General features: G+C 43.0%; 1 protein-coding gene across 1 annotated transcript in view; it reads left to right on the top strand.

Annotated features, from left to right (window-relative positions):
- Positions 1-13,708, top strand: part of TMPRSS13 (transmembrane serine protease 13) — a gene marked incomplete at its 5' end in the record, with an annotated part of 110,671 nt that overhangs the window by 72,442 nt on the left and 24,521 nt on the right. The window contains 2 exons of the mRNA XM_049857350.1: positions 2,866-3,115; positions 4,373-4,477. Coding sequence (XP_049713307.1) covers positions 2,866-3,115; positions 4,373-4,477 — 355 coding nt within the window. The remainder of the gene's footprint in view (positions 1-2,865; positions 3,116-4,372; positions 4,478-13,708) is intronic.

The following is a 13,708-nucleotide window of genomic DNA, read 5'->3' as shown; positions in this document are numbered from 1 at the left end:
AAGGGGGAGAGAATACGCTGGCATTACTGAGGGCAGCAGGGCCCAAGCAAGGCAGGTGAGGGCTTTCCTTTTTTTAAAAATATTTCTGTCACATTGTCAGTTTTTATTTTTATGTGTATAGTGAAAATGATACTGTATTTTTCAAATATACATACATTCTTTTTAAAAAGCCAGCTGTATTCAGATATAATTCATATACTGTATAATTCAACGGTTTCCAGTACAGTCAGAGTTGTGCGGCCAATGCGAAGGCTTTTCTTAAGCAGTGCTTTTCAGGTTTTTGACAACAGCTCATATTAAGAGTGGTGTTTTTAATCTGCATTCTAACACACAAATTAATAGAGGAGGGATATGATGTGAAAATGAAGAGGGCTGAAGGGGTGGTTACTTCCTGGATATGAGGGTCAGAGAGAGAGTGCGGCCCTCAGCCCTTCTTTTTTTTTTATTTATTGTGCTTTAAGTGAAAGTTTACAAATCAAGTCATTCTCTCATACAAAAACTTATACACACCTTGCTATGTGCTCCTAGCTGCTCTTCCCCTAATGAGACAGCACACTCCTCCTCTCCACCCTGAATTCCCCGTGACCATTCAACCAGCTTCTCTTCCCCTCTACCTTCTCATCTCGCCTCCAGACAGGAGCTGCCCACATAGCCTCATGTGTCTACTTGAGCTAAGAAGCTCACTCCTCACCAGTATCATTTTCTGTGTTATAGTCCAGTCCAATCCGTCTGAAGAGTTGACTTCAGGAATGGTTCCAGCCTTGACCTAACAAAGGATCCAGGGACCATGACCTCCGGGGCCCCTCCAGTCTCGGTCAGACCATTAAGCCTGGTCTTTTTACTAGAATTTGAGATCTGCATCCCAGTGTTCTCCTGCTCCATCAGGGATTTTCTATTGTGTTCCCTGTCAGGGCAGTCATCGGTGGTAGCCAGGCACCATCTAGTTCTTCCAGCCTCAGGCTGATATAGTTTCTGGTTTATGTGGCCCTTTCTGTCTCCTGGGTTCATCTTTACTTTATGTCTTTGGTGTTCTCCATTCTCCTTTGTTCCAGATGGGTTGAGACCAATTGATGCATCTTAGATGGTCGCTTGCTAGCATTTAAGACCCCTGACGTCACTCACCAAAGTAGGATGCAGAATGTTTTCTTAATACCTTTTTTTTTTTATGCCAATTGACCTAGATGTCCCCTGAAACCGTGGTCCCCAAACTCCTGTCCCTGCTACTCTGGCCTTTGAAACATTCAGTTGTGTCCGGGAAACTTCTTTGCGTTTGGTTTAGTCCAGTTGTCCTGACCTCTCCTGTATTGTGTGTTGCTTTTCCCTTCACCTAAAACAGTTCTTGTCTACTATCTAATTAGTGAATACCCTTCCTCCCCAGCCTCGTAACCATCAAAGAATATTTTTTTCTGTGTTTAAACTTTTTGTTGAGTTCTTATAATAGTGGCCTCATACAATATTTGTCCTTTTGCAACTGACTAATTTCACTCAGCATAATGCCTTCCAGATTCCTCTATATTATGACATGTTTCACGGATTCATTGTTGCTCTTAATCATTGCATAGTATTCCATTATATGACTATACCATAATTTATTTATCCATTCATCCGTTGATGGGCACTTTGGTTGCTTCTATCTTTTTGCTATTGTAAACAGTGCTGCAATGAACATGGTATGCATATATGTTTGTGTGAAGGCTCTTATTTCTCTAGGATATATTCCAAGGAGTAGAATTGCTAGATTGTATGGTAGTTCTATTTTTAGCTTTTTAAGGAAGTGCCAAATCGGTTTCCAAAGTGGTTATACCATTTTACATTCCCACCAGCAGTGTATAAGTGTTCCAGTCTCTCCACAACCTCTCCAACATTTATTGTGTTTTTTGGATTAATGCCTGCCTTGTTGGGGTGAGATGGTATCTCATTGTAGTTTTGATTTGCATTTCTCTAATGGCTAATGATTGTGAGCATTTCCTCCTGTATGTTCGCCGCCTGAATGTCTGCTTTAGTGAAGTGCCTGTTCATATCCTTTGCCCATTTTTCAATTGGATTATTCATCTTTTTGTTGTTGAGTTTTTGCAGTATCATGTAGAGTTTAGAGATCAGCTGCTGTTTGGAATTGTCGTAGCCAAAAACCTTCCCAGTCTGTAGGTAATCTTTTTGCTCTTTTGGTGAAGTCTTTGGATGAGGATAGGCGTTTGATTTTTAGGAGCTCCCAGTTATCTAGCTTCTCTTCCACAGCCCTTCTTTGACCCTCCCTATAGGGCCGCTAGGAGTCGCAACCAACTCAACAGCATATAAAAACAACAGAGAAGCAAGGTTGGTGAGACCGTTTCGATTACTTTGGACATGTTTTCAGGAGGAGTCAGTCCTTGGAGGAGGACATTTTGCTTGGAAAAGTAAAGGGTCAGCAAAAAAAGGGGAAGACCCTCAAGAAGATGGGTTGACACAGTGGCTGCAACAATGGGCTCAAGCATAACAATTGCGAGGATGGCGCAGGACCGGGCAGTGTTTCATTCTGTTGTACGTAGGGTCGCTATGAGTCGGAACTAACTTGACAGCACCTAACAAAAACAACAACCGAGAAGTGTATTTGAAGCAGGCGCCCCCAGCTCCAGGCAGATGGCCTTTTGCCCTCTGAGACTGCTGCCCCCTCTGTGGGTCCTTGTGAGTGGGAAACTTTAGGGCTGCTGGGGAGCAGCAAGCTTTCTTGACTTTCACCCTATCCTTGGACACTTCTTCTTGTCCAGGTGGCTTTGCTCACCCCTAGCCGCTTGCCCCAGAGCATTTATCTGCTAGCTCAGTAGGGCTGACAGTTGAGCTGGGTTGGCAGGGGAGCCACCTAAGAGATGCCCTTCACTTTGCTTTCAGAATGCTTCCCCAGCAAGGACGACTTCAGCTCGGGTGTCCCCGGCCCGGGTGTCCCCAGCCAGGGTGTCCCCAGCCCGGACATCACCTTCCAGGTCATCGTCTGGCAGGTCATCATCTGGCAGATCGGCCTCCATGACAGTCTCTCCAACCAGAGTGTATCTTGTTAGAGCAACACCAGTGGAGGCAGTACCTGCCCGGGCGTCTCCTGCCAGGTCACCGCCAGCCACCAGGGTCACCGTGGAGAGCTCAGGTAAAGGCGATACTGCAGGGAGGGCAAGAGGAACACGAACAGTCCATGGGCAAGGAGGATATCTTGGAGTTGGCATGCTCTGCCCCTCATACCATCTGGATAATGATGTGCAGGGATCTAGGGATGGGCAGTGAGGAGCCTGAGGAGATGGGAGCAGGAAGGGACCCTTACATGAAAATCTAAGACGGTAGAAGTTTGGCGGCAGAGGGGGTTCAGGCCAAGAAATAGGGACTGGCAAAGCAGTGTGTAACTTTGTAGGCTGCATCCAAAGTTCTGATTTCAAGGGCAAGAACTCCTGGTTAGAGACCTGGGTCCTTTCCTTGGGCTTCCCTGTGAGTCTCCCTGGGAAGCTGGAGCAAGGTCATGATCAGAGGGTCCATCTGTGGGTGGAGGAGGAAAGGGAGAGATCCTGATCACTTCTGTGTGATTCAGCTACTATGAAGATGCCAAATGGGCCTCAAGGCATGGTTCCGCCCTTAATGAGGCAATATTTCTGCCCATCCTAATTCTGCCCTCTTCCAATCCCAGGCATCTAAAGACCCCTCCATCACCACAATTCAAACAAGCTTAGGGCTTGGATATTATCTGGCTTTGGAGGAGCATGCCAGGTTTGGGGTCCCCCTCCACAGCCATCCTTGTGACCATTTTTGCTCTCTCACGTGGGGCTTTGGGAACAGACACTCCTGCGTTGAAATTCCTGCTCTGCCACTCACTAGCCTGATAACTTCAGACAAGTTAATTTAACTTCCACAAACCTCAGTTTCCCCGTCTATAAAATGGGAGTCATAATGCCCAGCTCACAAGGTTGATGTGAACATCTAAGAAGATAGCACATGCAGAGGCCTGGCTGGCCCATAGTAGCAGCTCAATAAAAGGGAGCTGTTGGTAGCAAGAGGTGCTTGAGTGGCACAAAGGATTTGCGCTTGCCTCCTAACCTAAAGCCTGGTGGTTCAAACCCACCCAGGGGTACTGAAGAAGAAAAGGTCTGACGATTTGCTTCTGTTAAGAGTACAGTCAAAAAAACCACTATGGAGCAGTTCTATCCTGTAACACGTTACCATAAGTAGGCATCCAGTTGATGGCAAAGGGTTTGGGTTTTTTTTTTTTTTTTTGGTTGGAAGCATGCGGGCAGTGGTGCCATATTATGCGATGGAGAGGTCCTCATGGGGCCCGCATGGGCTAGCCCTGTTTCCTTTTCCTGCCTCCTCCACGCCAAGCTCCTCCCCACCAGCCTCACTTTCCCCTTTGTATATCCAGGTCTCGGCTTGCCCAAGTTCACCTGGCAGGAGGGCCTGAAGCGGCTGCCGCTCATCGGGTGCATCCTCCTCCTCATCGCCCTTGTGGTGTCACTCTTCCTGCTCTGTGAGTGTGACAGAGGGGGGCACAGCGGGTTCTGGGCTCTCCCTGGCTGGGGGGCAGGCAACACTCACCCAGCTACCGTATCCTCAGACAGACACCCCTGCAGGTGACCTTGAGCCAGGCGTCTCTAGACACCTTAGAGGTGGCAGAGTTAAGAGTGTGGGAAGTCAGAAACCTAGGTTTGGCTCCCATCTGTGTTACTTACTGTGCTACTTACTTGGGCAAGTTATTTAGCCACGCTGAGCTCAGGGTCTGCATCTATATAAAAAAAAAAGGAGTAAATTAACTCATTCATTCAATAAGATCTCACACTCACTTCCCAGGGTTAAAAGGGATAAATTAAATAATGTGCATGCCTGGTACAAAATCCCACTCTAAAAAGGCTAGTTATTTTAAAACACACACACATTAGAAATACTGATAGGAAAAAATTCTGTCAGGAATACTCTGTGCATGGGATAAAGTGTTCACGGACACCCTTAATGCCCTCCACCTCCATCTGTGGAAAATATTCCCAGGACCCATCCCAGGGGTCTCTGCCTGGGAGTCCATGATGAGTCAGCGCAGTGGGAAATCTTAGGAGGGAACAGAAGGGAAACGTATATCTCACTGCCCTGTCCTTGGTGAGGTTACATTCTCCTGGGGCACAGAGCTGGAAATAATTAAGGCCACATGGATATAAGTGTGACAGTCAGGAAGAGATGAAATGGCATGGGCGGTGGTTAAAGGTGGTATCTTGTGACAGCCGTGGGGCCAGATGAGGACCTGGAAGACAGAAGAGCAGTTAAGACCTGGTATGGGCATCTGAAGGGGATGAGCAGGTAAGCAAGGTGGGCCTGAAGGAGAGGGAAGGGACCTGCTTAACCAGAGAGGAGGATATGCACTTGGGAGCATGGGGTTCTCCCTTTGGTTGAGTACGGCTGGCCCATGTTGTAGAGAGGTTTACATGCCAGGCTGAGGGGCGAGAAGTCTAATAAGGAGAGAGCACGGCGAGGTGCAGAGCAGGGTAGCATACTGAAAGCTGCGGCTTGCAGGGCTGTTTGAGGAAGGGGATTGTGCAGGAGGAGTTGTGTGCTGGTGAAGGGTATGGTTTTCGTACCAGACAGACCTGCCATAGCATCTGGCTCTGCCACTCACCGGCTGTGTGACTCTGTCAAGTTAATTCACTTCCCAAGCTTCAGTTTCTCCACCTGCCTCATGAGGTTGCTGTAGTGTCACTGTCAGACGGACCCTCCTGCCTGGACTCGCTGCCCTGCTCGGCATCCCTTCTCCTCCACAGGGCACCGTGCTCCAGGGGAACCCTCAGGCAGTGCACTGACCAGACAAAAGGTGAGATTGGCCCTGGGCAGGAGGAGGAGCACCTCCTTTAGTGTGATGGGAAGGAAAGTGTAAATGGGTGCAGAATAGGTCCACCTCTAGGGTGGCTTAAAGGTAGACTCTTCTGTTTACAGGTGTTATTCCTTTTGGTAGTGGCCTTCAAGTTGACCCCAAACTCATAACGACCTCGTGCACAACCCCATAATCAGTTGTGGATCAGACCATTGTGACCCATAGGGCTTCATTGGCTGATTTTTGGAAGTAGATCTCCAGCCCTTTCTTCCTAGTCCATCTTAGTCTGGAAGCTCTGCCAAAACCTGTTCAGCATCATAACAACACACAAGCCTCCACTGGCAGACGGTGGTGGCTGCACATGAAGTGTATTGGCTGGGAGTCAAACCTGAGTCTCCTGCATGGAAGCGGAGAATTCTACCATCTAACCATGTGAAAAGAAGCCCTAGTGCTGCAGTGGGTTATGTCATCGGCTGCTAACCAAAAGGTCGGTGTTTCAAAGCCACCAGCCTCTCAGTGGGAAAAAGATGTGGCAGTCTGCTTCCGTAAAGATTTACAGGCAGAGGTGGGGGCAAGATGGCGGAATAGCCAGATGCTTCTGGCAAGCCCTCTTACCACAAAGATCCCCAAAATCAAGTGAAACGATTATATTTATGACAAGCTAGGAGCCCTGGACATCAAAGGCAAAGTCAGAAAACAGACTGAGCAGCAGGGAGAGAAAGAGATGGTTCAGAAGCCAAGAGGAGTTGCCAGACCTGAATCTCTGGGATCCCTCAGGCACCATTCCCAGGAGCGGCAGCAGCCGGCTAGTGGTAGTGTTCAGCCGCAGTTTCCTCAGGGAGAAGCAGCCAGCTGCACAGCCTAGTCATACCTCTGGAACCACAGAATAACGGCACTCTCAGCAAAAGCTAAATATTTGCATATATTTTACCTTGCCCCCGGCCTCCAATCCAGCTTCAGTGGCTGTTCATTTCCCTGGGCCTTAGATAGGCCCATTTGAGTGCCCTGAGCCGTGCTCCCAGACTTGGAGAAGGAATAAATTCATAACAGGGGATAAGATAATCTGCCAGCTCTACTAACCTGGGGAGCTCAGGACAGAAGTGGCTCCTGTCCAGGCACAAACAGTCCATGGACTTTGAATGCCTTTTCCCCCTGCATGGAACTGTGTGGGCCTATTTCAGGAGAATAGGCCCTTGCTGGCAAACTGCATCTGTTTAAGCTGTACAGTGGAGAGGTGGGTGTTTGATACCTGATCTGGCTTTGCCTACTAAACAGGATCCTCACCTACCCACATCAGAGGCCTAAGGACTGGTGGCTCCACTTAGGTCACCCAGCCACCCACGACAGGGATCCAATGATAACTGGTACCTCCCAGTCATTACAATCAAAAGCGTTGGGTGCCCGTGGTCTGTCTGCAGAACCCACCCACCTATATGCTGTAGAGAACAGGGACACGCTTTCCTTAGAGACACTCAGGTGACGGTTCTCAGCCCCCTGCCCTGGTCAGAGTGTGACCCCCTACTGCACCAGATACTGGTACCAACAGCAAACACACCTGACCCTCTAAGACTGTAGGACAGAGCCTGTACCAAATACTTGATGGCCAGCTACCTAGACACCTGAGCTGAATCCACACAAGAAAAGTGAATGGACTCATAAGCTCAAATACCCGATAACAGCTCTAGCCATCTGGTGACAGGACATCAGAGCTCCAAAGGTGAAAATAATCAAGCTAGCTCCCTCAAGCAACACATTTGGGCATATAAAAACAAAACAAAGCAAGAAACTAGGATACAGTAAGCAAACATGAAATAAACTAATACAATATCTTGTAGATGGCTCAGAGACAACAGTCAGTCTCAAGCCACACAAAGAAGAAGACCATGATCGCTTCAACAAGCTCTTAAAACAGAGAATCAAAGGGTCTTCTAGATGAAGGTGACTTCCTGGAATTACTGGAAGCAGAATTCAAAAGATTAATATACAGAATTCTTCAAGACATCAGGAAGGAGATCAGGCAATATGCAGAACAAGCATAGGAACACACAAATAAAACAGCTGAGGAAATTAAAATGGCTATTCAAGAACATAATGAAAAGTTTAATAAGGTGCAAGAATCCATACAGAGATAATGATCAGAAATTCGGAAGATTAACAATAAAATTACAGAATTAGATAACTCAATAGAAAGTCAGAGGAGCAGAATTGAGCAAGTGGAAGGCAGAATTGGTGGCCTAGAAGATAAAGCACTTGGCAACAATATATTTGAAGAAAAATTATATAAAAGAATTAAAAAAAAAAAATGAAGAAACCTAAAGTATCATGTGGGACTCTATCAAGAGAAATAACCTATGAGTGACTGGAGTACCAGAACAGGGAGGGATAGCAGAAAATACAGAGAGAATTGTTGAAGATTTGTTGGCAGAAAATTTCCCTGATATCATGAAAGATGAGAAAATATCCATCCAAGATGCTCATCAAACTCCACGTAAGATAGATTTTAAAAGAAAGTTACTAAGACATATTATAATCAAACTTGCCAAAACCAAAGATAAAGAGAGAATTTTAAGAGCAGCTAGGGATAAATGAAAAGTCACCTACAAAGGAGAGCCATTAAGGATAAACTCAGACTACTTGGCAGAAACCATGCAGGCAGGAAGGCAATGGGATGACTTACATGAAGCCCTGAAGGAAAAAATTGCTAGCCAAGAATAATATACCCGGCAAAACTGTCTCTCAAATATGAAGTTGAAATTAGGACATTTCCAGATAAACAGAAGTTTAGGGAATTTGTAAAAAACCAAACCAAAACTACAAGAAATACTAAAGGGAGTTCTTTGGTTAAAAAATCAATAATACCAGGTATCAACCCAAGACTAGAACACTGGACAGAGCAATCAGATGTCAACTCCGATAGGGAAATCACAAAAATAAACCAAAATAAAAAAACACTCAAAACAGGGAAACAGCGATGTCATTATGTAAAAGAAGACAACATTAAAATAATAAAGAGGGACTAAGAAACGTAGTCATAGATCTTTCATATGGAGAGGAATACAAGGTAATACAAAGATATAAAAGTTAGGTTTAAACTTTGAAAAATAGAGGTAAATATCAAGGTAACCACAAAGGAGACTAACTATCCTACTCATCAAAATAAAATATAGGAAGAAAAAGGACTCAGCAGAAACAAAATCAACAACAATGAAGAAGAGGAAAAGACAGTATATAAAGATAAACTACTCAGCACAAAAAATTAAGTGGGAAATAAATCTGCCAACAACACACACAAAAAAGACTTCAAAATGACAGCACTAAACTCATACCTATACATAATTATGCTGAATGTTAATGGTCTAAATGCACTGATAAAGAGACAGAGAGTGGCAGAATGGACAAAAAAAAACATGATCCGTCTATATACTGCCTACAAGAAACACATCTTAGACTTAGAGACACAAACGAGCTAAAGCTCAAAGAATGGAAAAAAATATATCAAGCAAACAACAATAAAAAAAAAATCAGGAGTGGCAATATTAATTTCTGACAAAATAGACTTTAAAGTTAAATCTACCACAAAGGATAAGGAAGGACACTATATAATGATTAAAGGAACAATACACCCAGAGGATATAACCATATTAAATATTTATGCACCCAATGACAAGGCTGCAAGATACATAAAACAAACTCTATCAGCACTGAAAAGTGAGATAGACAGCTCCACAATAATAGTAGGAGACTTCAACACACCACTTTCAGTGAAGGACAGGACATCCAGAAAGAAGCTCAATAAAGACACGGAAGATCCAAATGTCGCAATAAACCAACTCAACCTTATAGACGTATACGGAACACTCCACCCAACAGCAGCCAAGTATACTTTCTTTTCTAGTGCACATGGAACATTCTCTAGAATAGACCACATATTAGGTCATAAAGCAAGCCTTAGCAGAGTCCAAAACATTGAAATGTTACAAAGCATCTTCTCTGACCATAAGGCTAAAAAAGTAGAAATCAATAACAGAAAAAGCTGGGAAAAGAAATCAAGCAAAGGAAACTGAACAATACCCTGCTCAAAAAAGGCTGGGTTATAGAAGGTGTTAAGGATGGAATAAAGAAATTCATAGAATCCAATGAGGATGAAAACACTGCCTATCAGAACCTTTGGGACACAGCAAAAGCAGTGCTCACAGGTCAATTTACATCAATAAATGCACACATACAAAAGGAAGAAAGGGCCAAAATCAAAGAATTACCCCTACAACTTGAACAAATAGAAAGAGAGCAACAAAAGAAACCTTCAGGCACTAGAAGAAAGGAAATAATAAAAATTATAGCAGAACTAAATGAAATAGAAAACAGAAGAACAATTAAAAGAGTTAACAAGACCAAAAGCTGGTTCATTGAAAAAATTAACAAAATTGATAAACCATTGGCCAAATTGACAAAAGAAAAACAGGAGAGGAAGCAAATAACCCAAATAAGAAATGAGATGGGCAATATTACAACTGACCCAACTGAAATTAAAAGAATCATATCACATTACTATGAAAAATTGTACTCTAACAAATTTGAAAACCTAGAAGAAATGGATGAATTCCTAGGAACATGCTACCTACCTAAACTAACACAAACAGAGGCAGAACAACTAAATAGACCCATAACAAAAGAAGAGATTGAAAAGGTAATCAAAAAACCCTCAACAACAAAAAAAAACCCTGGCCTGGACAGCTTTACTGCAGATTTCTACCAAACTTTCAGAGAAGAATTAACACCGCTACTACTAAAGGTATTTCAGAGCATAGAAAAGGATGGAATACTCCCAAACTCATTCTATGAAGCCAGCATATCCCTGATACGAAAACCAGGTAAAGATACCACAAAAAAAGAAAATTACAGACTTATATCCCTCATGAACTTGGATGCAAAAATCTTCAACAAAATTCTAGCCAATAGAATTCAACAACATATCAAAAAAATGTGGAAACCCTGGTGGCGTAGTGGTTAAGAGCTACAGCTGCTAACCAAAAGGTCAGCAGTTCGAATCCACCAGGCACTCCTTGGAAGCTCTATGGGGCAGTTCTACTCTGCCCTATAGGGTTGCTATGAGTCAGAATTGACTTGACGGCAATGGGTTTGGGTTTTATTTGGTATCAAAAAAATAATTCACCATGACCAAGTGGGATTCGTACCAGGTATGCAGGGATGGTTCAACATTAGAAAAACAATTAATGTAATCAATCATATGAATAAAAGACAAGAACCATATGATTTTATCAATTGACACAGAAAAGGCATTTGACAAAGTTCAACACCCATTCATAACAACAACAAAAAAAAACTTCCAGCAAAATAAGAATAGAAGGAAAATTTCTCAACATAATAAAAGGCATTTATACAAAGCCAACAGTCAACATCATCCTAAATGGAAAGAGCCTGAAAGCATTCCCCTTGAGATTGGGAACCGGACAAGGATGCCCTTTATCACTACTCTTATTCAACATTGTGCTGGAGGTCCCAGTCAGAGCAATTAGGCTAGATTAAGAAATAAAGGGCATCCAGATTTATAAGGAAGAAGTAAAAATATCTCTTTTTGCAGATGACATGATCTTATACACAGGAAACCCTAAAGAATCCTTAAGAAAACTACTGAAACTAATAGAAGAGTTCAGCAGAGGATCAGGATATAAGATAAACATACAAAAAATCAGTTGGATTCGTCTGCGCCAACAAAAAGAACATTGAAGAGGAAATCACCAAATCAATACCATTCACAGCAGCCCCCAAGAAGATAAGATACCTAGGAATAAATCTTACCTGAGACATAAAAGACTTGTACAAAGAAATCTACAAGACACTACTGCAAGAAACCAAAAGAGACCTACATAAGTGGAAAAATACACCTTGCTCATGGATAGGAAGACTTAACATTGTGAAAATGTCTATTCTATCAAAAGCGATCTATAGATACAATGCAATTCTGATCCAAATTCCAACAACATTTTTTAATGAGATAGAGAAACAAATCACCAACTTCATATGGAAGGGAAAGAGGCCCCCGGGTGAGTAAAGCATTACTGAAAAAGGAGAAGAAAGTGGGAGGCCTCACTCTACATGATTTTAGAACCCATTATACTGCCGCAGTAGTCAAAGCAGCCTGGTGCTGGTACAACAACAGATACATAGACCAATGGAACAGAATTGAGAATCCAGACATAAATGCATCCATATATGAGCAGCTGATATTTGACAAAGGCCCAAAGTCAGTTAAATGGGGAAAAGACAGTCTCTTTAACAAACGGTGCTGGCATAACCGGATATCCATCTGCAAAAAAATGAAACAAGACCCATACCTCACACCATGCACAAAAACTAACTCAAAATGGATCAAAGACCTAAATATAAAATCTAAAACAATAAAGGTCATAGAAGAAAAAATAGGGACAATGCTAGGAAACATTACTAACAATGCAGAAGAGAAACTAGATAACTGGGAGCTCCCAAAAATCAAACACCTATGCTCATCCAAAGACTTCACCAAAAGAGTAAAAAGATTACCTACAGGCTGGGAAAAAGTTTTTAGCTATGACGTTTCTGATTGGCACTTGATCTCTAAAATCTACATGATAGTGCAAAAACTCAACTACAAAAAGACAAATAACCCAATTAAAAAATGGGCAAAAGATATGAACAGACACTTCACTAAAGAAGACATTCAGGTGGCGAACAGATACACGAGGAAATGCTCGCGATCATTAGCCATTAGAGAAATGCAAATCAAAACCACAATGAGATTCCATCTCACTCCAACAAGGCTAGCATTAATTCAAAAAACACAAAATAATAAATGTTGGAGAGGCTGTGGAGAGACTGGAACACTTACACACTGCTGGTGGAAATGTAAAATGCTACAACCAATTTGGAAATCGATTTGGCACTTCCTTAAAAGGCTAGAAATAGAACTACCATATGATCCAGCAATCCCACTCCTCGGAATATATCCTAGAGAAATAAGAGCCTTTACAAGAACAGATATATGCACACCTATGTTTATTGTAGCACTGTTTACAATAGCAAAAAGGGAGAAGCAACAAAGGTGCCCATCAACGGATGAATGGATATATAAATTATGCTATATTCACACAGTGGAATACTATGCATCGATGAAGAACAATGACGAATCCATGAAACATTTCATAACATGGAGGAATCTGGAAGGCATCATGCTGAGTGAAATTAGTCAGTTGCAAAAGGACAAATATTGTATAAGACCGCTATTATAAGAACTGGAGAAATAGTTTAAACAGAGAAGAAAATATCTTTTGACAGTTACGAGAAGAGGGAGGGAGGGATGAAGGGAGAGGGGTCTTCACTAATTAAATAGTAGATAAGAACTATTTTAGCTGAAGGGAAAGAACACACAACACAGGAGAGGCCAGCACAATTGGATTAAACTAAAAGCAAAGAAGTTTCCTGAATACACTGAATGCTTCGAAGGCCAGTGTAGTAGGGGTGGGGGTTTGGGAACCATGGTTTCGGGGGATATCTAAGTCAATTGGCATAATAAAATCTATGGCATAATAATAAGATAACATTCTGCCTCCCACTTTGGAGAGTGGCGTCTGGAGTCTTAAACGCTAGCAAGCGGCCATCTAAGTTGCATCAATTGGTCTCTACCCACCTGGTACAAAGGAGAATGAAAAACACCAAAGACACAAGGTAATTATGAGCCCAAGAGACAGAAAGGGCCACATAAACCAGAGACTACATCAGCCTGAGACCAGAAGAACTAGATGGTGCCCAGCTACAACCGATGACTGCTCTGATAGGGAACACAAGAGAGAACACCTGAGGGAGCAGGAGAGCAGTGGGATGCAGACCTCAAGTTCTCCTAAAAAGACC

This window comes from Elephas maximus, chromosome 17, assembly GCF_024166365.1.
Source record: "Elephas maximus indicus isolate mEleMax1 chromosome 17, mEleMax1 primary haplotype, whole genome shotgun sequence".
Taxonomy (NCBI): Eukaryota; Metazoa; Chordata; class Mammalia; order Proboscidea; family Elephantidae; genus Elephas; species Elephas maximus.
This window is presented reverse-complemented; position numbering and strand designations above follow the sequence as displayed.